The sequence below is a fragment of the Mesoplodon densirostris genome, chromosome 11, assembly GCF_025265405.1.
Source record: "Mesoplodon densirostris isolate mMesDen1 chromosome 11, mMesDen1 primary haplotype, whole genome shotgun sequence".
Lineage (NCBI taxonomy): Eukaryota > Metazoa > Chordata > Mammalia > Artiodactyla > Ziphiidae > Mesoplodon > Mesoplodon densirostris.
In genome coordinates this window covers 60343699-60370485 of record NC_082671.1, presented here as the reverse complement: position 1 = coordinate 60370485, position 26787 = coordinate 60343699, and the positions used below count along the sequence as shown (strand labels likewise).

The 26787-nt window shown below is 42.1% G+C and overlaps 1 protein-coding gene and 1 non-coding gene across 4 annotated transcripts; one reads left to right on the top strand and one right to left on the bottom strand.

The window, feature by feature from the left end:
* Nucleotides 1–681: 681 nt before the first annotated feature.
* SYCE3 (synaptonemal complex central element protein 3) lies at nt 682–25302 on the bottom strand. Of its 3 annotated transcripts, none has more exons than XM_060113555.1 (3): nt 25213–25302; nt 18377–18485; nt 682–929 (listed from the first exon to the last, which is right to left on the bottom strand). In XM_060113555.1, the coding sequence occupies exons 2-3, from the start codon at nt 18483–18485 to the stop codon at nt 733–735; spliced, it is 306 nt and encodes a 101-aa protein (XP_059969538.1). In that variant the 5' UTR covers nt 25213–25302; the 3' UTR covers nt 682–732. The 3 variants fall into 3 exon arrangements, with proteins under 3 accessions (XP_059969538.1, XP_059969539.1, XP_059969537.1); XM_060113556.1 differs by lacking the exon at nt 25213–25302 and adding an exon at nt 24608–24668; XM_060113554.1 differs by lacking the exon at nt 25213–25302 and adding an exon at nt 22419–22473.
* LOC132499694 (U6 spliceosomal RNA) lies at nt 13557–13663 on the top strand. Its single transcript, XR_009533923.1, has one exon. It is a non-coding gene; the product is annotated as a U6 spliceosomal RNA (small nuclear RNA).
* Nucleotides 25303–26787: the final 1485 nt, after the last annotated feature.

Sequence of the window (26787 nt, the reverse complement as noted above, 5' to 3'; positions counted from 1 at the left end):
ACTTTCTACCTGTCCTGAGGCCTCTGGGAGCCTGGCTGGCTCTCCCCTGGAACAGCTCTGAAGCCCTCTTTTGTCTGACTGACCTCAAGGGCCTAGAACCCTTGACTGTGAAAGCACCCTGCTGGCTCTAGCCCCTGCCCAGACCCCAGCCCAGGCCGTGCAGGACCACTCAGCTCATACCCCTCTGCAGCCTGGTGGGGTCTCTCCTGCCGGCTCAGCCCCTCCAGGAGCCCGCCCCACTTCCCGCCAGCCCCCTTCCTAGGTGGGGCCTGGGTTTCGCCCTCGTTCTGCCCCTTATTAGCTGTGTGGATTGGAAGAGACGTCTAACATTGCTTTTCTTGTCTGAAACGGGGCTGTGAGAACATAAGGACACACCCGAGAGTGCCCAGCCTGGTGCCCCAAATACACAACCGAGTAACTAATGTTCCCCCTTATTCGCTTTGGAACTCACTGTAGGAAGGTAAATAAATCTGACTGAATACTGCTGCCTGTCCCACCCTCTGACCTGGTTTGTCCCCGTCTGGCTCCCTTTTTGTTTTTTTATTCTAAGTTCGGCGCCACTGGCACTGAGTACGTCTACTTCATCGAGAGCCTCTGCACCTCGCCCTTCTCACGTGCTGTCCACAAGGTTTGATATGCAGCTGGGTGGGACAGAAAGGGTCCTTAGGTTGTGCTTGGAAAGAAGTTTACTGAGAAACAAGCTCTGGGCACAGCCCTGCTCCGGGGCCGCTGCTACTCTGCCAAGCCTGCTCGGACTGCGCAGGGCGGGTGGGCCTCCTGCTTGCGCTTGGCCTCGTCCAGCAGCTCCTGCCAGTTCTCCACCTCCTCCCTGCAGCTGAGGAAGGCGTCCTCCAGCCGCCGCATGGACTCCGCCAGTGTGGGGTTGGTGCGCATCACCACCATGTCGTAGGCCATCCACGTGGCCTGCACTGCAACAACCAGACAGGCCCTGGTCAGGCCACAGGGGGCGCCTCCGCTCATGCCCAGCATCCTGGGGACAGGACGTGCTGAGTCACCCAATTACTCGAAGGAGAGAAAGCGGGTCGGCCACGCGTTACAGGGCTCATGACAACCCTATTAAAACTCCTCTCTGCACAGAGCAGTCATGAACCTTCCCTAATCTCACACAAGTCTTAACTTCTGGATACACCAGCCCACGACACTAAGAGGCTGGAGGCCAATCTGACATGAAATGTTAGGAAAAATGAGAGTAAACACAGGTCCTCACCTATCTGCAGTTCACAGCTAGTGGTTGCCGGGTGACCCCCAAGAAGTCATAACCCCGCCCAAGCTCACATACTCAGGTAGGGCTGACCGTTCCCACTCCTCCAAGGCTAGAGCCTCAGGTTATCTCATGCTCATCGGCCTGGGATGCCTGCCCACCTCCACCTTGGCACCTCTCTGCGTTCAATAAGGCCAGTCCAGGGGCTCCTCCTCCTGGGAAGGTTTGCCGAGTTCCATGTCAGGTGTCCTTTGGTGCTCACCACTGCACTGACCACCCTTCTTGCTCTTTCCCTTTGAGAGCAACTTGAGGGCCGCATCCCCTGGGCCTATAGGTGAACATGTGATTCCTGTACAAATCCAATGGTGTGTGCAGAAGCCCCACCTCTACCCCTTCCCTCTGCAGCACCTGCCCCCAACTGGTGTGGTTCTCCCCTTTAGAACGAAGAACAGGGTTGTCTCTCTGTGCAGTAAATACATCTCCTTAGAACTTCTCCTGTCTGGGTTAAAAAATGCTGGATACTCTGGGAAACTATGTCCTTCAGGAAATTAACCAAAGAAGAGATAGGCAGGGAATTCCCTGGCAGTCCAGTGGTTCGGACTCCACACTTTCACCGCTGAGGCCGTGGGTTAAATCCCTGATCAGGGAACTAAGATCCCGCAAGCAGAATGAAAAAAAAAAGAGATAGGCAGAATGATTAATAACAAATGCACATGCATGTCTACACACAACCGAGGTCAGCAGTGTGGCAGACTTGAAGTTTTATAGAAAGTGGCATCTGTTTGTTTAGGGAAAAATTGTTAGAAAGATATGTGCAGTACACCTCAACAGACAGAGGGCATATGATATATAGCTAGCACAGGGATTCTCAATCTTCTGGAAGTATGAGAGTCACTTGGGACACCTGTTAAAATGTAGACCACTGGCCCCTCTCAGAACTCAAAGAAGGTTCTTGTGTAGCAAGTTGGGAATGGTGCCCAGGAACCTTCATCTTGACAAGCATCCTGGGTAATTCTGGTGCAGGAAGCCTGTAGACCACCATGTGAGGCCACCTGAGCAGCAGGTGGAACATGGACTTGAAGCCAGGGCAGAGTCTGCTTCCCAGCTCTCCACTCACTGGCTGTGTGACCTGGAGTAAGTGATTTAAACTTACTAACCTCATCTCCTCTTATGTGAAGGACGGAAAACGTCCAGATCTCATGGCTTTGCTGTGAAGATTAAACCGATGATGTATGTAACCTGTCTCCAACATATTAGGTGCTCAAGAAAGGAGAAACTCTTACTATAAAATAAATAATTCAGGTATTCAGGACAAAGAACTAGGGTGGGTAAACAAAACAAAACAAAACAGCTCACAGAAATGAACCTCATATAGTCCTACATAGCAGCTGAAATTCTAGTCCTGAGTTTCCTGAGGTCAAAGCAGAGAAGGAAACATGCTCGGTTATAAGATTCAGTGACCATAAAATAAAAACAAACCCATTGTTTAAGACACTTTTACCCTAAGAAAGAATTCCCTTATAGGTATATTTCATGAGAGGTATGTAACATAATGGAAAATGTCCTTGACAACATCCCTACTTTAAAGCATTTTATAGAAAGACATTCTTCTATGTCTACAGCTGTAGGCACTGGTAAAAGAAAGCTGGTGGCACAGTACCAAAGCACACTTCAGAAAAAGCAATTCAGTGAGACACTAAAACACTATATCAAGTGCATAGCCCTCTTATGGTTTGATCCAAGGGGGGAAAAAAAAGAAAATATAGAATAGGAAGGACTCACAATCATCTGAAAATCCTTTGGAAATATATGTCGCCTGAGTTTTTCATTCATTCAATGTTTATTGTGCACCTGCTCTGTGTCGGCGTTTTGCTAAGGCAGCCCTGATGATACAGCTGTCTACTACAGGATAGACACATCCCTGCCCTCGTGAGCTTCTATACTAGTTGCAGTGGGAGGAGACAGATAATAAACATATAAGACAACTACACATTGTGAAAGGAGCTGCGAAGCAACGTGTATTGTGACAGAGAAATGGGACAGGAAGAGTCTTATTTTAGACCAGGTAGTGAGGGCAGGCCTTCTCAGGGGGCTTTTGGTAAGGCCTATGCAGTAGCAAAGCCAAGGTCCTAATCTCTGGAGGGGCCTGAACAGCAGCTATTCTGAGAGGCTAGTTAGGACTCGCCTCACAAACTCTGATAACCTGCTGGGTAGCGCCAGGTCCTCACACAGAAATTTAAAAAATGGTCAAGATGTGCACTAGATGCAGGGTTCAGTAAAGGATGAGGATAAAGTGTTCCAAAAATCTGTGTAGGAGAGGGAGGACTAACGAGGGATGCAGCGAGTAGGTTTATTCTGACAGTAGAAGAGGTAGAAGCAGAGAACAGGAATGTCAAGGCTAGTTGAGCCAGGCATAAAGGGATGAAGATAAGCCTGGAGTTTACAGCCCACAGGCTAATTCACACCACTGGCAAAATAGAAGAATCAACATTTTAAAATGTAAATGGTGAAGGTCTACCTCCTCAAATCTCAGGTCCCAGATTGTTTTAAAGATGAGTTCCACCGAACTGTGGAAGAACAGTTAATTCTTATCTAACGTAAGTGATTCCAGAAATTAGAAAAAGAGGGAAGACTGATAAGCTGACTGTATGGACTGGTGTTAACTTTTTAAATTTTTTATTTTATTATTATTATTATTTTTTTTTTTTTTGGCTGCACCACGTGGCATGTGGGATCCTAGTTTCCCAACCAGGGGTCGAACCTGCGCCCCCCTGCACTGGAAGCTCGGAGTCTTAACCACTGAACTGCTAAGGAAGTCCCCTGGTGTAACTTTTTAAGAAAAGCATTTTATAGAAGTATTCCATTTACACTGTAGAAAATTTGAGAATAGAGATAAGTAAAAATAAAAACATAATTTTCCCTAAGCTGGTTTATTTTAAAACCAGACAAAGATTATATAAAAAAAATTATAGGTCTGTCTCACATGAAAATAGATGTAAAATCCTAATATAATATGACCTAACCAAACCTAACAATGTGTTAAAATAATATGTTATGATCAAGTAGAGTTTGTAAAAGAAATTCAAGGATAGTTGAGTATCAGAAAATCAATCAGCATAATTAACCACATTAATAAAAGGGGGAAATCATAGTAATATCTCAGTTAATGCAAAAAAAGCAGTTAATAAAGTTTAATACTTATTTGTGATTTCAGAAGATCAAAACTAACAAATTAGGAATAGAAGGAGACATTTTAACCTAGCAAAGGTGATACACCAAAAACTTACAGCAAACATTATACTTAATGGAGAAACTGTGGATAAATTCCTTTGGGAATCAAACAAGGATGCCTCTAATAATGTTATGGGTATTGAAGATGTTGGTAAATGGAATTTAAACATTTAAAAGAAATAAGAGGTATAAGGTAAGAGATAAAACTAACAGTATTTGTAAATTATAAAAGTGTATATGAAAGAAAAGAGGTCCAATAGTCAAGTCAATCTTAAAAAAATAACAGCTAAAAGGGGGGAATATACTCTATTAGATATCAAGACATCCTATAAAGCCCTGTTTTATTTATTTAGCCACACTGAGTGGCTTGTGGGATCTTAGTTCCCTGACCAGGGATTGAACCTGTGCCCTCAGCAGTGAAAGTGCAGAGTCCTAACCACTAGACCGCCAGGGAATTCCCTAAAGCCCTTTTTAAAAAAAATAGTGTGGTGCAGACAAACAGACCAATGAAAGAAAATAGTATGCTCGGAGACAGACCTAAGTGTATATGGAATTTAGTATATGATGAAAGTAACACTAAAAAATCCTTCAGAAATATACGTCTCCTGAAAAAAGGAGAAAAAAGGACAGTATACTCCAGATGGATTAAAGACATAAATATGAAAGATAAAATAACATTTATAGATCAAAATTTAGCAGAATACCTGTGATCTAGGGACTTCTTAAAAACCACAAACCATAAGGCAAAATACTGGTGAATTTCTTTTTTTCTTTCTTTTTTTTTTTTTTGCTGTACGCGGGCCTCTCACTGCTGTGGCCTCTCCCGTTGCGGAGCACAGGCTCCGGACACACAGGCTCCGCGGCCATGGCTCGCGGGCCCAGCCGCTCCGCGGCATGTGGGATCTTCCGGGATAGGGGCACGAACCCGTGTCCCCTGCATCGGCAGGCGGACTCTCAACCACTGCGCCACCAGGGAAGCCCGGTGAATTTCTTTTTATCAAAAATTTTTTTCTACTAAGGACAACATGGACAAAATTTTCATACAAATGATAGAAGAAATTTACAATCTTAAAACTGATAATGGGTTAATATCTAGAATATACAAGAAATTACTTCAAATCAATAAAAGAAATTCAGTAACAACAAAATAAAACCCTGGAAAATAACAAGTGTTGGTGAGGATGTGGAGAAATTGGAACGCTTGTACATTGCTGGTGGGGTTGTAAAATGATGCACCATTGTGTAAAACAGTTTGACATTCTTCAGAAAGCTAAATATAGAATTACCATATGACCTAGCAATTCTACTCCTAGATAGTGTCCCAAACAATAAAGAATGGGCACTCAAACAAATACTCGTATACAAATGTTCATGGTGGCACTATTCACAATAGTTAAATATTGGGACACAACCCAAATATCCATCAGTGGATGAATACACGGAACATTATTTAGCCATATAAAGGAATAAAGTACTCATAATATGCTACAGTATTCAAGTGAAACTTGAAAATACTATGTTAGGTGAAAGAAGCCAGAAACAAAATGTCACATATTATATGATTCTCTTATATGAAATATCCAGAATAGGTAAATCCATAGAGACTGGAAACAGATTGGTGGTTGCCAGGGGTTGGGAATAGAGGTATGGGAGTGACTGCTTAATGGGTACAAAGTGTCTTTTTTGGGTGATGAAAATGTTGCGGAACTTGACAGAGTTGGTGGCTGCTCAAAATTATGAATGTATTAAATGCCACTGAATGTATACTCTAAAATAGTTAATTTTATGTGAATTCACTTTGATAACAATTTATTTAAATATAAGATGTAGATATTATAATTATCTTCATTTTTCAAAAGTGGAAATGGACAGAGAGGTTAAGCAGCTTGCCCAAGTCATACAGCTAATAAGTAGCAGAGGCAGGATTTTACCCAAGTAATCAAGCACCTGTGTGCATGTTTTTAGCTGCTTATGGTCCACTGCTTCCACTGCTTCTTACATTCCCTAAGAAGAAACCCAAAAGACTAACAAGCATTTGAAGAGAATCTGGAATTCATTAGAGAAGTAAAAACTAAAACAATCAGATATCACTTTACTCCTATTAGACTGGCAAAATTAGAAAGCTGGATAATATCAAGTGTCTGTGAGCTCGTGGGATCTAAGAACCCCCAGGCACTGCTGGTTGGAACAGAGTCTGACTCAGTCGTTCTGTGAGGTCATCTGGTAACCCCTAAAATGATTACACAGGTCCTTGAGCATAGATGTGTGAAGATGTTCATTGTAGCATTGTTTTTGTGATGAAGAGTTGTAGGCAATCTAGGTGTCCATCACTGGGAAGAATGGAGAAGCAAAAAGTAGTGGCTCACCATGGAATAAATACTATATTGCAGTTAAAAGTAATAGATAACATGTACACATGGCTACTCAAATAGGTCTTCATAACATAGTCTTGAGTTTAAAAAGTAAGATACAAGCTGGAGATATAAAACAAAAAGTATGAATTTTACAGAAACACATAAAAAGGGATATACCAAAAAAAGGAATGAAAAAAAAGAGCATAAATAAACAAATAAGTGAGGATTGTTACATGGGCCAGTGACGCTAACACGCTATGAACTGAGAAGTATGGTGTCAACCTTTCTGCCAGAGAACCATAAAGAGAAACAAACTAACAAATAAACCAGATTCATTAGGAAATAACAAATGGGGATCCACTATGGCAGACAGACATGGAAGAGAACAAAATCAATCACAAATATAGAAAACATACTATATTCTCTTCACTGTGCCAGGCAAGTGGGTACCAAGGGAAACAAGCACATTCCAAATACGATTTCACTGTTAGCATTGAACTACGCAAGGGAGATGCCAGGAGGCTTAAGACACAAGCTTTCTCAAAATGCATAAAAAGTCAGGGAGTTAAGACACATCATTCAACTGAAAAAATATCTATCAAGCACCTAGTATGGGTCAGCACCTGTTTAAGTTCTGGGGACAGAGCAATGAGAAAAAATGTTAAAAAGTCTTGCTCTCATGACCATTATATACTAAATAACAAACTTACATAGTGCCTATAGTAAACTTATACAGTGTGTTAGAAGGTAACAGGTGCTAAGGAGAAAAATAAAGCAGTGAAGGGGGGTTGAGGATGCTAGGAAAAAAGGATCTGCAATTTCAAGAAGGGTGCTTGGGAAAGACTTCACTGAGGAAGTGACCTTTAAATTAACTTTTGATGAATAGAAGTTCTTAACATTAGTGTAGTTCAATTTCTCAATCTTTTATTCTGTATTTAGCACTTTTTGCCTTTTGTTTAGAAAATTCTACCCAACCTTCAAAGTTGCAAAGATATTCTCCCTTATTTTCTTCCCAAACGTTAAAATTTATTTTTGATAATTAAGTTCTCATCACTCTGAAGCTACTGTGTGTTTGTGTGTGTGCAGGGATCCGTTTTAAATTTTTATTCTTATTCACAACCAATTCTTCCAGCTTACTTGTCAAATAGTCCCTTCTTTCCTCCACTGATCTTCCATGTCGCCTGTGTTATGTAGAAAACTTTGTGTGTGTGTCTATCTGTTTCTGGGCTCTCTGTTGTACTCCGATGCTCAACTTGTCTATTCCTAAGCCAATATGACACTATCAATTATATAGTTTTATAATAAACTTTGCTAATTGTAGGGTGAATCCCCTGTCCTTGTCTTTCTCAGAAGTATCTTAGCTACTTTTGGCTCTTAAGTCTCCAATAAATGTTTTATTTATTTATTTCTAACTAATTAATTTATTTATTTTTGGCTGCGTTGTGTCTTCGTTGCCGTGCGCGGGCTCTCTCCAGCTGCCGCAAGTGGGGGCTACTCTTTGTTGCAGTGCGCGGGCTTCTCACTGCGGTGGCTTCTCTTGTCGCGGAGCACCGGCTCCAGGTGCGCGGGCCTCAGCAGTTGTGGCACGTGGGCTCCAGAGCACAGGCTCAGTAGTTGTGGCACACAGGCTTAGTTGCTCCGTCGCACGTGGGATCCCCCTGGACCGGGGCTCGAACCCGTGTCCCCTGCATTGGCAGGCGGACTCCCAACCACTGCAATACCAGGGAAGCCCAAGTCTCCAATAAATGTTTTAGAATCAACCTGTCAAGTTCCATGAAAAACCCTATTAGGATTTTTATTAGAACTACTTTGAAGCCTTGGATGGAATTTGGGGAGAATGAACACATTTATTATATTTTCTTTCTACTCATGAAGGTAGCTATAGCTCCATTTATTTTGGTCTTTAATATCTGTTAGTCAAGTTTTGTAACTTTCTGCATATAGGCCTTGCATATTTCTTGTTAAACTTCTTCCAAGGTAATTCATAGATGTACGTGTTTGTGTTACTGTCATTGTTGCTATTATAAATCGTGCCTTAAAAAAAGTATGTTCTAATTCTTTGCTGCAGGTATATAAAAATGCAATTAACTTTTGTACATTGATTTTATATGCAGCCACCTTGCTAAGCTTTACTATTTCCAATAATATGTGTTTTATGTTCTACATAATAAATTCGGTAATTAGCTCCACGTTGGCCCCAGGAGTCCCACCTTCTGGTAGTCGCACCCTTCTGTAGTTCTCTCACATTGTGCCAGAGTTGATCCATGTGACCAACAGATTATGGCAGAAGTGATGGTATGTCACTTCCAAGATTAGATGATAAAAGACTGTATCTTCTGTCTTGGGTTCTCTCTCTATTATATATATAAATATTTCTTGGATCACTTGCTCTTAGGGAAGTTATTACATGACCAGCCCTGTGGAGAGGTTACATAGAAAGCCTCCTGCCAACAGCTATGTGAGCTTGGAAGGAGACTCTCCAGCATCCAGTCAAGTATCCAGAGATTGAAGCCATGACCTAGAACTTGACTGCAAACTCATGAAAACCACATCCAGAACCACGCAGCTAAGCCATTCTCAGATTCCTGACCCTCAGAAACTGTGATAATAAATGTTTCTTGTTTTAAGCTGCTAAGTTTGGGTTAATTTGTAATGCAGCAAAGAGATAACTAATACAGATTTTGGTACTGAGAGTATGGTGCTGCTGTAACAAAAACCTAAAATGTAAGAGTAGCTTTGGAATGCGACAGTTGTTGGAAGCTAGAAAACCTGTAAAGATTTTGAGGAGAGCATTAATGAAAGTTTAAAGTGCCTAAAACTCACTGTTCGTAGGATTTTGGATTTTGAGGAGGCTGCATCCGACATCATCTATAGTTCTTGGAGATGTAAATATGTTGACTCTTGTTTCTGTGGACTTTCACTAACAGTGGCTTATCATCTCATGTATTTATTGGTTAGGTCATTGATGAGCTAGCTCCCAATGTCCTTTACACTGCTACAGAATCTTTCTAAAACACTTATCTCTTCATGTCATTCCACTGCCTAACTTTCTTCAGTTATTCCCGTTGCCTGTAGGATGATTTCTTGGTGTGGCACACAAAATCTTTCATGATCTGACCCCAGAAGATTCATTTAGATTTACTCTCTATCACTTCCACTTGTAGCGTATTCAACAGTAATTGAACCCTAAGTCCAACCAGCTTTCTTATACTTTTGTTCCTTGGCACAAACTGTTCTTTTTGTCTGAAAGCCTTCCCTACCACCTGTCTATCTGGGGAACTCCTCACAATACTTCAGAGGAATGCTCCATACCTCCTCTTAAAAAATTCCACAATTTACTACACAGATTTCAGCCACTCATCCAAAATCTCACTGAAATTTTAATATCCTTTTATTATAGCAAATAACATAGTATGTTGCATTTATGTGTCTGTACATTTATTTCTCCATTAGATTATAAGCAACTTGAGCTCAGGGCTTGGCATAGGTAGTTATTTAGAAAGTGTTTGTTGGGACTTCCCTGGTGGCCCAGTGGGTAAGACTCCGTGCTCCCAGTGCAGGGGGCCCAGGTCTGATCCCTGGTTGGGAAACTAGATTCCACATGCATGCCACAACTAAGCGTCCGCATGCTGCCACTAAGACCCAGCGCAGCCTAAATAAATTAATTAATAAATATATTTAAAAAATAGTGTTTGTTGAACGAATGAATGAATGAATGAACGGTGCTTTAACCCCTCAGTCTTTGAGCTCTGGGATTATATTTTTCCAGCTTTATTGAAGTATAATTGACAAATAAAAATTGTATATATTTAAGGTGTACGATGTGATCTTTTGATATTGTATGCATTGTGAAATGATTATCATCATCAAGCTAATTAACATTTCCAAAACCTCACAGTTATGTGGGTTTTTGTGGTTTTTTTTGGTATGGAGAGAACACTTAAGATCTACATTTATAGTAAATTTCAAGTATACAATATCATAGTAGCTGTAGTCATGATGCTGTACATTACATCTCCAGAATGCATTCTTCTTGCATAATTTCCTGGATATATACCCAGAAGGGGAATTGCTGATCATGTGGTAGTTCTTTTTTTCTTTTTTTTTTTTTTGCAGTACATGGGCCTCTCACTGTTGTGGCCTCTCCCGTTGCAGAGCACAGGCTCCGGACGCACAGGCTCAGCGGCCATGGCTCACAGGCCCAGCCGCTCTGTGGCATGTGGGATCTTCCCGGACCGGGACACGAACCCATGTCCCCTGCATCAGCAGGCGGACTTTCAACCACTGCGCCACCAGGGAAGCCCCTAGGTAGTTCTATTTTTAATGTTTTGAGAAACCTCCATACTCTTTCCCATAACGGCTACACCAGTTTATATTGGTACATTATACCGTTTGCACTGGCTCTGTGATTATATTTTTGACAGTGTGTAGAATATCTCCACCTCTATATAAAACTGGCCCTGGGCTTCCCTGGTGGCGCAGTGGTTGAGAATCTGCCTGCCAATGCAGGGGACAGGGGATCGAGCCCTGGTCTGGGAAGATCCCACATGCCGCGGAGCAACTAGGCCCGCGCACCACAACTACTGAGCCTGTGCTCTAGAGCGTGCAAGTCACAGCTACTGAGCCCGCGAGCCTAGAGCCTGTGTTCCACAACAAGAGAAGCCACCGCAATAAGAAACCTGCGCACCACAACGAAGAGTAGCCCCCGCTCACCGCAACTAGAGAAAGCCCGCGCACAGCAACGAAGACCCAACAGAGCCAAAAATAACTAAATAAAATAAATAAATAAAAAATACTCAAATCTACAGCTCTAGAGATCTAACATGTCCTAGGAAATATGTCAGAGGGTATTAACACCAATCTTATGCTGGTGAAGTATAGAACTCCAAGAATAAAGAATCTTACAGGCAGAAAAGTCACTTTTAAGAGGCAGAGTGTTTCACACATCTTCACAGTGTCACTAAATGCTGAAAACATATTTTACATTATAAAGAAAATAATTATATACCTAACCAAGTTACCATCCAGTTATAAACACAGATATATTCTTAAGCATTTATGAATTCAAGGAATACAATGTCCAAAGCTATAGTTACTAGGTTTAACTCTTTGAATTATTTGAATACAGAATGTGTGAGTCTCAACAACCTTAGGAATTATGATTACAGAATAGAGTGTAAATGTTGTAAATGTTATTGTTAATGTAAACATTATTTGTACTTGATAATATACAAATACAGGTAATAGTATAACGAAGGACAGTTGTGCCTCAGTTTCTTTATTTGTAAATAGGGATAATAACAATCCCTATATCTCAAAAATTGTTGTGAGGATTAAATGAACAAATTCATATAGTGCTTAGTATAGGATCTAGCAATTAATAAGTAAGGCATAAATATTACTGATTAGTATTATTAGATCCTGAATAAAGATAAAAGATACAACTGAAGAAATAACACTAATTTCCTTAATGTTTCCCCACGAACTTTCTTAATTTTAGTATAGTTTTTATGGTGAAGAAATATTTATTTTAAGTAAAGAATTTCTTGAGTTTCTTTTCAATTTAAATTCTTAAGTAAAATTAAAGGTAGTACTCTTTATTTTAAAAGTAGCTTGTATAGTATGATTCCATTTTCATTAAAGTGTATCTGTCAAAAAAAGATTCCTCTATGCATCCCATATTGGTCCATTATTCTGTTTTTGCATAGAGAGAGACTTGGAATCATGTTTGCCAGTGTTAACAGTAGTTAATTCTGAGTGGCTGGATTTTGCTGATTTTAAACTTTTCTTGTAATTTTCTATTTTAATTGAATTTACTTTGGATTTTAAAAACAATGTACATGCAACATTTCTTTTAAAAGTCATTGTTTATTTAATAATTATCAACTTACGAATTATTAATATTTATTAAATAATAAACATGATTATTCATTATAATCATCTAATAATAGTTATTTATTTTAAAATGCTAATAATGCTGTATATAGCAGTAATCTAATAAATTAGAAAATACTGATGAAATGGATGAAGTGGGAGGATAAATGAAATACACAAACTGACACAATCTTAAAGCATTAACCAAAGAAGAAATTGAAAAAGTTATCAGAAGTTATCTCTAGTAGTTTCACCATTAACTGTTCAATAAAGAGTTGTTTACAAATACTATATGTATAATTTCAGAATACAGAACAAGACAGAAGACTAGGCTGAGTAGAACTGGATATTACTACAGTTTGACCAAGTGCCTTTGAGCAAGTTATTTATTTATTTATTTATTTATTTATTTATTTATTTATTTATTTTGGCCGTGTTGCATGGCCTGTGGGATCTTAGTTCCTTGACCAGGGATTGAACCCGGGCCCTGGCAGTGAAAGCGCTGAATCCTAACCACGGGATCGCCAGGGAATTCCCTGAAAAAGTTATGTAAACTCTGTAAGCTCTAATTTCCTCCTCATATGTAAAGTGGAAATAATAATAGTGTCTCTCCCCCATAAACTTCTTAGGAAGAATAAATGAGATAATGTGTGTAAAGCATATGGTAAAGAGACCAATACATGGTAAACAATAAACATAAGCTACGAATAATAAAATTACTACTACTATTATTATTATTAGAATAATATAAAATATCCAAGAATCTACAGCCTTCCTATACACTAGTATTAATTAGTTGGTAAATAAAATAGAAAAACACCCCATTTATAATAGGAACAGAAACACAGAAGTAAATGTACTGAAAAATCTGGAGAGTGCCCCCTTTGACGGCATATATACTAAAATTGGAATGATACAGAAAAGATTAGCACGGCCCCTGTGCAAGGATGACATGCAAATTTGTGAAGTATTTCACATTTTTATGTAATGAACAGCATGATGACTATAGTTAACCAGACTGCGTTGTATATTTGAAAGTTACTAAGGGAATAGTATCTTTAAAGTTTTTGTTGTAAGGGAAAAAATAACTTGTAACCATGTGAGGTGGTGGATATTAACTAAATGTATTAGGGTAATCATTTTGCAATATATACATATATCAAGTCATTATGTTATACAATCTAAACTTATACAATATTATATATCAATTATATCTCAATAAAACTGGAAAAAATAAAATAAAATTGAAGGCAAAAAAAATCTGGAGAAAAATATTGCAAAACCCTTTGAGACATGTTAAAGAACACTGCAATAATTGGAGAGAAATACCACATTCCTACCTGAGAATGCTTAATGTTAAAAATATATCATTCTTTCTATATTAACATATAGGTTTAACACAATTCCAAATAAAATATTAAACGAAGCTATTATTCATCTTGAGAATAAACATGTGAGAAAAGGTAAAAAAGAAAAAAGGAAAGAAAAAAGAATAATGAAGGGGAACTCACTGATTAATAATAATGAAACCAGTGTGATAAGCCATAAAACCTAACATATTATATAACAGGTTAGCTATCTCTGCTCTACTATATATAAAAACGTCATGAGTAATAAAGAAATGACTTCTAAACTAACAGGATAGGATGGGATGGATTTGGGGATGAGGGAAACCAAGTTAGAATCTCTCCTTCTACCTGAGAAATTTTACATTCTCAAGGCTCACCCCCATAAGGCGTTCTACAGCTAAATTTCTACTGTATCCTAGGTCATGAGTTGACTTAAGTTCAAGAGAACAGAAAGAGAATCTTTAAGCCTTGGAGTCAAGATGATTTGGCTTTTTAATATTGCTTAAGTTATGCATATATACTTAATAGTTTAAAATAAGCATATATATTTATATAAATACCTATAAATATGCACACTTACATTTATTTGCTGGTTGGTGCTTTTGATAGTTGATGACTGCTTGTTTGGTGATTTTCCTTGCCCTGTGTGGTCACTGGAAAAATTGGGCAAGAGCCTTCCCAGGGGCAACAGAGAACAAGAACTTACGTGTTGGGCTTCACTTTAAATTTAAGCTAAAGGGTAAGGGTGTGAGATTCATCATGGCCCAAAATCATGCTACTTCTGTCAACAATATTTGTCCTAACTTGACCTAGGGACACTATGACAAAATAGTTCTGCTGCTTACACTTCAGGTAGAAAAATATTTTATTGTTCTCAACCGTTGGATTTGAGTCCGTGGGCCCAAGAATGTATTGTTTACTTAAGAAATTACAAAAGGTGAATTTTACAAAACATTTTAATACTATTTAACCTGTGGTTGCTTATATGTTGATAAAAACATATATTTACCAGCTGATAAACTGCTAAAGAAAAATTTTGAAAGATGTATATTGCCCCCCAAATTAGACAACTGTGCAGAACATTTATATAAAAATAGAATAATAAAAGAGGAAAATATGTGCAACTAAAACGAAGGAAAGGGGCCTCCCTGGTGGCGCAAGTGGTTGAGAGTCCGCCTGCCGATGCAGGGGATACGGGTTCGTGCCCCGGTCTGGGAGGATCCCATATGCCGCGGAGCGGCTGGGCCCGTGAGCCATGGCCGCTGAGCCTGCGCGTCCGGAGCCTGTGCTCCGCAACGGGAGAGGCCACAACAGTGAGAGGCCCGCATACCGCAAAAAAAAAAAAAAAAAAAAAAAAAAAACAAAAAAACGAAGGAAAGAATAAGCTAAAGGGGAATTAATGGACCTTCCATCAACTCAAGGAATGTGATGTGGAAAAGCACCAAGGGGAGGGGATGTGGAATCATGCACAACAGAAGCCTCATTCATGCCAAGCAGATGCAGGCTACATTTGTTTTATTTCTGTGAGAAAGGAAGTACACAAGCCTTCCAGGATGTGCAGATGCTTAAATACAATAGTTGAATCTATCAATTTCAGGTTTACTTAGAAAACTTAAAAGACAAATTTTTAAAATTGTCAAAGCTAAGTCTTTTATGTGACTTGTTTCCATATAAACACCTGTCAACCTTGTCTCTAAGGTGAGAGAGCATTTTTTTACAACACTTTTACCTTAGTAATATCATCTTAGCAATATTAACTTTTATTATTACTTAATAACTTACTTAACTATTACCTTAATTACTGTTGGAATTATTTGCCAAAAAGAGAGTCTCTAGTGAATCTAAATAAAAATGCAGTACACAGCCTGGTTCCTTTGGTACACCAGATAGTTTAGAATTAAATGTTTAAAAAAACAAACAGGGCTTCCCTGGTGGTGCAGTGGTTAAGAATCCGCCTGCCAATGCAGGGGACATGGGTTCGAGCCCTGGTCCGGGAAGATCCCACATACCGCGGAGCAACGAAGCACGTGCGCCACAACTACTGAGCCTCTGCTCTGGAGCCCGCGAGCCGTAACTACTGAGTCTGTGTGCCACAACTACTGAAGCCCACGCACCTAGAGCCTGTGCTCCGCAACAAGAGAAGCCACCGCAATGAGAAGCCTGCGCACTGCAACAAAGAGTAGCCCCTGCTCACCACAACTAGAGAAAGCCCGTGTGCAGCAAAGAAGACCCAACACAGCCAAAAATAAATAAATAAATTTATTTTTAAAAAAAGAAAGAAAAAACAAGCACAAAGTAGAAGAAAATATAAATGACTATTTCACTGATCTTGGATTAGGGAAAGATTTTCTAGGCATCACAGCAATGGGAATAAATCAGAAAGGAAAATATTGATACATTTTTACTACATATGACTTATGTTTACCAAAGCTTCATATACAAAATTAAAGGAAAATAACAAACTGGGAAAAATATTTACTACAATTTTGAACAAGTCTTAATACATAAAGAGCTCTTACAAATCAATAATAGATGCTATCACAGAAATCTGTTATTCTCTTATTGTTCTCAGTGCCACGCCTGAGGTAAGGCTAGCTCCTTTTTAGCCTTTAGTTCTGCAAAACATTCCTAATTGGCCTTTCTGCCTCTAGTCTTCCCCCTCCGAACCACCTCTCACACTGCTACCAGAGGTATCTTTTCAAAAGGCAAGTGTCTTCCTTGAAATCCCAAATGGCTCCCTATCACCTAAACAAGAAAGGTAAACCTCTTTAGCTTGGCACTGAAGACCGTTCTCACCTTTTCAGCCTCTTCTTTCTTTGGCCTGCCTCCCTGTGAATCTCATGCACAAATATGACTTCTTGACTATGCCAGTCTTTCCCTCACGGGCACACAGCCTTGGCTATCTCCTCCTACCCACAGGCCCTACCCCATCTGTCCAATCCCTGCTGCTTCCCTAGTGCTCTGCTCTGTTCAAAGCCTCACTTGCTTCCCTAGGCAGTCAGACTCTCCTTCTTCTCTGCTCCCTCCCTGGACTTGGTATACTCCATTATTAGCATTTCCCAGGTTATAATTTTAACATAAATTTAAAATGTGCTTTAATTTTAATTTATATATTTAAATTATAATTAGTCATCTTGATGTCTGTTTCTGGCCCCTGCCCACCTCTTCTAATGAAGGAGCATCTCTATTCAACTTTGTATTCTTAGAAAAGCACATAGTAGGTGCTTAGTACATGATGTTAAATAAGAGACTATTTAATCAGATTGAAGGAATTAAATAACTTATAGTGAACCTTTTAGCAAGGTATATATAAGATTTTCAAGTATATGGGCACAAAATTGCAAACATTTCTAAGCAGAAATTTTCTGAAGACTGTTGTAATAAATGGAGATTATTTATAAACTAATAATGTCCTTAAAAATAATTTGTTTTCGTTTGAGTAGAGTATGCAGGCTTTCTAAAATTTGTTTTACATTATGATTTTCTCTAGCAAAACTTAGGCTCACACAATTATAAGAATTACACATATTCTGAACTAGTAAAGAACAAATTAAAGAACTTATAATGGTATCACTACCACTGCTAGTTACCGCTTAGTGGAAACATGTTGAATAAAATAACAGACAAACAGTTTTTTCCCAAAATGGAGAAATTTGTTGAACTCTACTGCTGCTTCATTACACTGGCTGTACCTCCCATTTCAGCACCTCACCAGTCTTTGCACTATTACTCTGAACTCTTCTTATTTAAATAATTCACAGAAAGTATGTTCCAACTTTGTTCACAGGTGTTATATTAACATCATTTGTCATTTGCTGAGTACTTGAGCTTGGGTATGGTACTGTGTGCCCAGTTACAAAAGAAGAAGTCACTATTTCTGCCCTCAAAAAGATAACAGCCTGGGCTTCCCTGGTGGCGCAGTGGTTGAGAGTCCGCCTGCCAATGCAGGGGGCGTGGATTCGTGCCCCGGTCTGGGAGGATCCCACATGCTGCGGAGCGGCTGGGCCCGTGAGCCATGGCTGCTGAGCCTGCGCATCCGGAGCCTGTGCTCCGCAACGGGAGAGGCCACAGCAGTGAGAGGCCAGTGTACCACACACACAAAAAAGATAACAGCCCATTTGCAGAAATAAGATGCAAACGCACACAAAATAATCAGAAAACGAGTCAAGGCAATATTCAGCGGTTACTGTAAAATCTTGTGGTACAGTAGTTATATGGTGTAGAAGTTGAAAAGTAGTCAGGGAAGACCTGGTTGAGAAGGCACTTGATTTAAGCTTAGGAGTGTAGGGAGGATTTGAGCTCTTGGAAAGAAGGGTGAAGGTACCCTGCCTGGGAAAACATCTTACCTGAGATTTTTTCCATCTCTTCCAATAGCTTTTCCAAGTCTTTATTCAGGTCTGACAGCATTTTCAGCATGTTGTCATAGTTTCTTTCACCAGGGTCAGAATCAGCCATCTAGGCAGTGCACAGAGAGAAGATGCAGTGAGACAGACCAGTGTTTCAATTCTAGCACCACTACTCACAGCTGGGTAGCCCAAGCCAGAAAACTTAGGTCATCTTTAACTCCTCTTATCTTCCTGACCTAAGGGGTCACTGAAACTCACCAATTTTATTTGTTTATGGAATAAACATTAAATCATCTATGGGTCAGGAAGGGCCAGTGCTTGAGAGCCACCAGTACACTGAATCCTGCCCTTGTGGAGATCGTAGCCTGGCCCAGCTCTTTAAAGTCTCTCCTATCACTGCCTTCCTCCCTCTCTCCAAGGTTGCTGCTTTAATTGAGGTCCATTCCATTATCCACCATTGATTACAGATTTACTGGGCATCTACTATATGCCAGACATCTACTATGGCTCTGGGGACACTGCAGTGTATCTGAGGATCCAAACAGACTGGATGCTGTCATGGAGCTTCCATTCCAGGGAGAGAGACTGATAATAGCCAAGTTAACAGTTTCATAAAGATACCTTCAGTTTGTGGTCACTGCTACAAAGAAAATAAAAAGGATGGTGTAATAAAGATTTTTCATGGGGAGAAATGCTTTGGCTTGTAAAGTCCAAGAAGTCCTTTCTAATGAGGTGACATTTGAACTGCCATTTGAATGACAAAAAGGTGTTGTCATGTGAAGATCTAAGGGAAGAGTTCTATACAGAGGGAATGGCTCAAGAAAAAGTGGGAGTGTCCCTGGTGTGTTTTAAGGAATAGAGAATGGAGTTGAGGAGAAGAGTGATAGGACATGAGATCAACTAAGTAGGCAAGAACTTTGGTTTTATTTTGAGAGTGCGGGAAAAGCCACTGGAGGTTGAGAGAGCAGGGGATTATGTGATTATGTTTTAAGGTAACAGCAGACTTCAGCTGCTGTTTGGAAAATGGACTGCTGCAGAAGGTGGAGAGGAGGAAAGAGTGGGAAGACCAATTAGGCAGGAGAGCACTAAAGTGGTCTAGAGATGACAGTGGCTTGGACTTCAGTGATAATATGAATAGTGAGAAATGAAGTGTTCTGGTTATATTTTGGAAGATAAGCCAACAGAATTGGGTAGAGGACTTGTGTCAAGGTTTGCAGGGGCAAGTGATGGGAAGAGAGAAAGTAAAATGACTTCTAATTTTGGTGAGAACAACTTAACGGATGGTGGTGTTATTAACCGAAATGGGGAAGAGTAGGACAGGAGCAGATTAGAAGGTAAACCAGGTGCTTTGCTTTTCTCTTCTTTTTTTTTTTTTTTAGGCCATGCTGTGTGGCATGTGGAATCTTAGTTCCCGGACTAGGGATCAAACCCGTGTCCCCTGCAGTGGAAGCTCGGAGTCTTGACCACTGGACTGCCAGGGAATTCCCAGGTGCCCTATTTTGAACACGTTACTACTATGAGATGCCTATTAGGCCTCCAACTGGAGATACAAATAGGCAGTTGAATACATGGGCCTGGAGTTCAGGAGATAGGTTGAAGCTAAAAATATAAAGTTTGGAACTAGTGGTACAGGCTCTCTTCATCTTTCACTTGGACTATTGTCATAGACTCCTAACTGGTCTCCCTGCTTGTAACTTCCTCTTGTCCAATCTATTTTCCAGTTCACTCCCAGAGTGACCTTTCCTAACATACAAAACTAAGCATGTCACACTGTTTGAAATCCTTCAATAGCTCCTATTTCTTTTTTTTTTTTTTTTTTTTTTTTTGCAGTACGCGGGCCTCTCACTGTTGTGGCCTCTCCCGTTGCGGAGCACAGGCTCCGGACACGCAGGCTCAGCGGCCATGGCTCACGGGCCCAGCGGCTCCGCGGCACGTGGGATCTTCCTGGACCGGGGCACGAACCCGTGTTCCTTGCATTGGCAGGCGGACTCTCAACCACTGCGCCACCAGGGGAAGCCCGCTCCTATTTCTTTCAGGATAAAATACAACCTCTTTACTATGGATATAAGATCCTTCATAATCTAGCTCCCAACTGCCCCTGTTCTCATCTAGTTCCAAGATGTGACAAAATAGCTGAAAGCCTTAAGAGATCCAAAATGTAATGAGATATTATTAAATATAATAATAATCTCTTGCAAATAGAGATTATTATTTACAAGAGATGTAATGAAAAGATATCCATGAAAATAACACAAAACTCTGGAAAGTTAAAAATCTCTACAGTTTTCTTACCAAAGAGCTAAGGAAGTACAAAATGGAGTAAAGTAATTCTATCATGTGGGTGGTTACAAAAATCTACGTGAAGGCAAAGAAGTAGGTAATTACATACTTCATATCTAAGTTGTGTGGACTGCTTGCTCAATTCATTATAAAGTTCCACTTATATTATTTTATCCATACATTCAACACTTATTTATTGAGTACTATTTTAGATCTGAAGATACAGCAGTGAACAAAACATTAAAATCCTTGAACAAGATTAATGAGTGAAATAAATATAAGGAGGGGATAAGTACTAAAGAAAAAAAGTCAACCGGAGGTGGAGGGTGGGAGAGAGTATGTACAGGGTAGTGGCTGTATTTCAGATAAGTGTGCAGCGAAGGCCTTGCTGAAGTGATTTTGACTAGAGAGCTGGAGGAAGTGAGAGAATGGTGAGCCATACAGATATGTTGGGAAAGTGCATCCCAGGCAGAGGAAATAGTAAGAACAAAGGCCCTGAGCTAGGAGCCTGCTGGATGAGCTGGAGGAAGAGCAATAAGGGTAGTATAGTTGGTATAGAGAGAGTGAAGTGAAGAGTAGTAGAAAATAAGGTCAAAACTTGGTGGGTGAAGTTGAGGTGGGCCTTAGAGACCACTGAAAAGACTTTGGTTTTTTTTTTGAGTGAGATGGGAGCCTGGAGGGTGATAATCTGATTTACATGTTAATAAATCACTAGATTGAGAATAGCGTATATGGACATGGGTGGAGGCAGGGAGACTAGTTAGGAGGAGGTCACTGGAATAATGCAGGTGAGAGATAATAACAGCTCAGATCAGCATAGGACTGATGCAAGTAGTGTGAAGGAGGACCGTTCAGGGTATATTTTGAGGGCAGGGCTGACAAGATTTGCTGATGAGTCAATGTGAAGTCAGGGACAACGCTAGGGTATTTGACTGGGCAACCAGAAGTGGTGGTACAATTAACTGAGACGGAGGAAGACTGGAAGAAGATAGTTTGCATGGGAAAGAAATAACTCAGTTTTGAACATATTAAGATGCTTATGAGGCATCCAAGTGGGAATGTTGAGTAGGCAGCTGAATAAATTAATTCAGGGGAGAAGGTAGGCTAGAGATAGAAATTTGGGAGTCATCAGCATATAGGCGATATTTAAAGACATGAGAATGGGAGAGATCAAGGGAGAAAACACAGATGGAGAAGAGGCCCAACATCAAGACTGGGGAGCTGCAAAGGAACCAGCCAAAGAGACTGAGGAAGAGGGGCCAGAGAGGTAGAAGGAGAACCAGGAGGGTCATGTTTTGGAAGTCAAGTGCAGACTGTTACAGAGTCACTGAACCCCAGCCAATGTCCTCTGATCATTATGAAATCTCAGCAAGCTGAGAAGACAACTCTAAAAAGTACAAGACACTGGGAACTATACTCAATATTTTGTAATAACCGATAAGGAAAAGAATCTGAAAAAGAATGTAAATATACATACATAAAATTGAATCACTGTGCTGTATACCTGAAACTAACACGACGTTGTAAATCAACTATACCTCAATTTAAAAATAAATAAATAAAATAAAAATAAAAAGTACAAGAGAAGGAAACTCTAAAAATCATATGGGTGAATAACATACTTCTGGGAAGGTAGGGAACTAAGATAGGAAATATTAAGAGCATAAAATCTACAAGTACAGGTTTCCCCACTATGCAAAAGTAGAGTGTTTGTATAAAACCTTTCATAAGCCAAAATGGCATAAGGCAAAGAAGCAATTACCTTAGGACACATCTTGCTAATGAACGCACAAAATAAACCAAGATAAAGCACAGATGCTCACAGACAAAGTTCAAAGCTGTGGCAGCCTGATGCTGAGATGCAGAGTGTAGTTCCCCGGGAAGGAGCTTGGTGGTGCTACTCTCAGTGCTGGGGTGCACACTGCCTCTATACAGCTCGCTGCAAAACAAATGTTGGACGCTATTTTCATTTTTTACATTCTTTTTTATAAAAGCCAAAATCCTCTTCATATTTCTTTTGGTTAGTGAAACAGGTACTAAAGTAGGTTTTTCATAAAACTGGAGTGGTGTAAAGTGAACTTTCACAAAGCAGGTGATACCTGTACTATGACTATGTGGTATTGAGAATTTTTTTTTTTTTTTTTTTGCGGTACGCAGGCCTCTCACTGACTATCTGGTATTATATGCATTTGAATGTTTAAGAGAATTTGGTCTACCAGAGCAGCAGCTCAGCTTTGTCATTGGAGTTTAAAATGTGAAATTGATTATGGGTTGTAATTTTAAGTCACAGTCTTAGTAAGTTTATAGGAGTTCTAGGACATTTAAGAGATCTTGAGGTTTACAATATTTATAAGTTTTACTTATGATTTTTATAAGAATTACATGGGACTTCCCTGGTGGCGCAGTGGTTAAGAATTTGCCTGCCAGCGCTGGGGACACGGGTTCGATCGCTGGTCTGGGAAGATCCCACATGCCGCGGAGCAATGAAGCCCATGCGCCACAACTACTGAGCCTGCGCTCTAGAGCCCGCGCGCCACAACTACTGAAGCCCGCGCGCCTAGAGCCCGTGCTCCACAAGAGAAGCCCCCACTTGCCGCAACTAGAGAAAGTCCACGAGCAGCAATGAAGACCTAACGTAGCCAAAAAAACTTTTTTTTAAATTAAAAAAAAAAAGAATTATATAAGAAGGTAGGATGGTTTGTTATTAAGACAATTGAGGTACTTAAAGAAGTAGAATACATTAAGTTTATAATTAAAAGTTTAAGTTTGTAAATGGAACAAAAACATTGTTACTATTAAAAATATGCTAGACCTAGAATAAGATTAAAAGTTTAGAATAAGATAATCCTATTTAGGGACTTCCCTGGTGGCGCAGTGGTTAAGACTCCGCACTCCCAGTATAGGGGGCCCGGGCTCCATCCCTGGTCAGGGAACTAGATCCCACATGCATGCCGCAACTAAGGAGCCGGCGAGCTGCAACTAAGAAGCCCACCTGCCATGGCTAAGACCTGCCACAACCAAATAAATAAATAAATATTTTTTAAAAAAAGAACTAATGGATCACTAGACAAAACAGATAGGGCATGCAGACTTAGATGAGGAGGGTAGAAAAAAACAGGAGATAGTGAGAAGGTGGTACACAGTAAAAGTTTTTTGTTTTTTAAATTAACAAAGGCAGAGACTTGCCTGTCTTTGTTCTGTGTGGAAAGGATTAGCTGTACAGAAAAGGCTGAAGAATCAGGAGAAAGGGTTGCTGATGGTGCAGGGACTGGTCTCAGACAGGAGAATGGTCACCTTACCCTATGAAGGGAAGGGAAGGTACAGAGGTACGGGTGGAGTCAGGTAGGTAAAGGTCCAGGTGAGTCCCTGTTCAAGTCTGAGGTCTCCAGCTTGCCTACGAACGGCAATGAAAAGGTTTTTTCCTGAGAACAGACGTTCGACAGAGAGCTGCAGCAGAGAAGCAGGGGTAGTGTGGCTGAGGCCACATGGCTGCACGGTATTCTCAGGACCCTGGGGTGGCACACAGAACATGGACGGAGTGTAACTGGCCTGGGAACTGAAACGTGTACGCGGTGGAGGCACGACGAAGGCGTGTGTAAGATGAGAGGTGGATACAAAGCGGAGGCCTCGAGGGACATGGAGCTGAGGGGCGGGTAGGCTGGGGGATGGAGCACGAGACACCTAGAAGGATGGAGGCCGTGGTAAGGTACCCCTGGATCTCAGAGGAAGGGTGGGCCTGGAAAGCAGATCCAGGGAAGGGGTGTGAGCTGGAGCGAAGGAGGAAGACCATGGCATCAAGGTCCATGGCACTCTTTCCTGGTGAGGCTGCCGAGGCTGACCGCAGGGTTAGGATGGAGAGGAGGCCTGGGCCAGCGCCAGAGCCAAGGGAATGAGGGTAATGTCTGACTGTGGGGTGAGGTGGGCAAGGGAAAGTGGGGGTGAGGGGGTCACCTTAGGGTGTGAAGGTTTGAGGTGCTGGCGACTGAGGAATTCAGAGGCATGAGAAAGGCAAGGGCCTGGGGCCCTCTCTGTGGTCTGAGGGTCTCGCTCGCCCAGCACGAAGAGCTGTCATGGAGGCTGGGATCCTTCCTGGGGTGAGAAATGTGAGAGGATGAGAGGGGAGCCTGGACTGGCGAGTCTGCGAGGCGTGTGCGTGGTGTGAACAGCATGGGAACAGAATGTGTGGGCGATGCTTGGGGTGGTGGTCCTGCAGTTGAGCGGTGTGAGTCTGGGACCACGCCTACCGGTGTGCAGATGGGAGGGAATTTGACGTGTGTGATGTGAGTCCAGGTGGGGCGTGAGGCTGAGAGGTTCAGGTGTACAGAGCTCAGAATGTGCGGTGTCGGGGGTCTGGAGGACGTGTGGGTGAGGAGCCGGGGGTGCGGCGTGAGGAGAACGGCGTGACGGGACCGGGTTGAGGGCCGGGTGGGTGAGGAAGCGGTAGGCGCCCCACCGGTCTGGCGTGAGGCGGTCGGCACCGCCTGGGGACGCCGTGACTCGGGGGTCGAGGCGCCAAGGGAGGGTCCGGGACCCCCAGGCGGGCTGGCCTCGCTCACCTCCAGCTCTCCGACGCTCGGGTTCCCGCTCGGCTGCCCTCCTCAGCAGCCTGAGACTTGAGGCGGCTCCTCAGAATGACGCCCCTCCCCTTTCCGTTACCAGACCCGCCCCCGGAGCTGGCCTCTGGCCCTCATTGGCTGGTCTCCTGGAGCGGAAGGGGCGGTGCTGCGAGCACCTGACTACGCCCACCACACGCTGGTCCCAAGTCCCGGCCTTGAGGTCTCATTGGCTGGTCGCCTGGAGCGGAAAGGGCGGGGTTGTCCCGGCTGGTCCCATGTGGTCCCGCACTTGGGTTTCTCCGTCTCAGTGGGCCGGTGCCTGGATTGAAGAGTGGTTGAGGTTGAGGGATGGTAGAGCTCAAATGAGGCGGGACACCCCCGTCCTTATGGGAGTGTTCTCCCCCTTGCACCTGGAGCGTAAATCGGTGCACGGCGGGGGTGGGGGTGGGGGCGGGGCGTCTGCTTGACCGCTGTGTCTCCAGTATACGTCAGCAAGTGCTAGTAACCTTGTTGAGTGAGTAGCTGAATGCCCAAGTATTTTGTCTCGCAGCTACCGTGGGTGGCCGACATTGTTGCAGCTGTCTCACAGAAGAGGACGCTGAGGCCCAAGGAGATGAGGCAGGGGCCCAGGTCCATGCACCCGGGAGGTGCGGGCCTTGGTTACAGCCGAGGTCTTCCAGGCGTTCTGGCCTCCAGGCAGTAAAGCACAGATCACCAAGCAAGGCCAGGTGAGCGTGCTGATCAACCCTTAGAGAGGCTGCACGTAAAACTGGTCAAGAGGAGGCTAAAGAGATCACTCTGGCCTCCATAGGTCAGTCCAGGGAGCTCGGTCTTTATTGGGAGGGCGATGGGCACCTTAGAAGGTTGGTAAGCAGAGGAGGGGCATGGCGAAGCAGTCTCTCTTGCCGGAGGAAGAGTAGAAATGGGGCTGTTGTTCGTTTTTGGGTGAATGATGGTGGAGGTGGGGACAGGGAGGCAGTGGTCGTGGCGGAGGGAAGTACACGGAGTCAGAAGCCATTTAGAAGGTCGTCTTGACAAAGCTTCGTAATGTGGGAAGGGAGGGAGAAAGAAGGAATGTATGAGTCGCTGGAGGGTGACACCACCGGCTGAGATGGGGAAGAGTGGCAAAGAAGCCAGTTTGGGAGGTTGTTAACTTCGGTTTTGAATACCTTGAACTCTTTGAGATTCCTGACAAACCTGGGACCCACTGCATTTTCCCTCAGGGATTCCGATCCTTAGCAAACTGATCGCAGAGGAGGAAACACAGCTGGAGCTGAGCCAGACAGTTCTGGGCATAGAGCGCTGACTCGTCTCTCTCTTGAGGAGTCTGCTGTCTGGGCCATGTCCCCTCTCCAAGCTGCCAGGCTCCTTCCCCTTCTGAATCTGGTTCTCCAGCTGTTGCTTCCTACCTGTGAGGCACCTGCACACTTCGAATCATTCCACCATTTGCTTAGACTTTCTAGAGCTGATTTCTGTTATAGCACCCCAGAAAAATATGAATCAGGAAGAATTCTGAGGGGTAATGAAGGCAGCTTCAGGGAAGAGTAGGAGTTTACCAGGCTGAGAAACAATGGC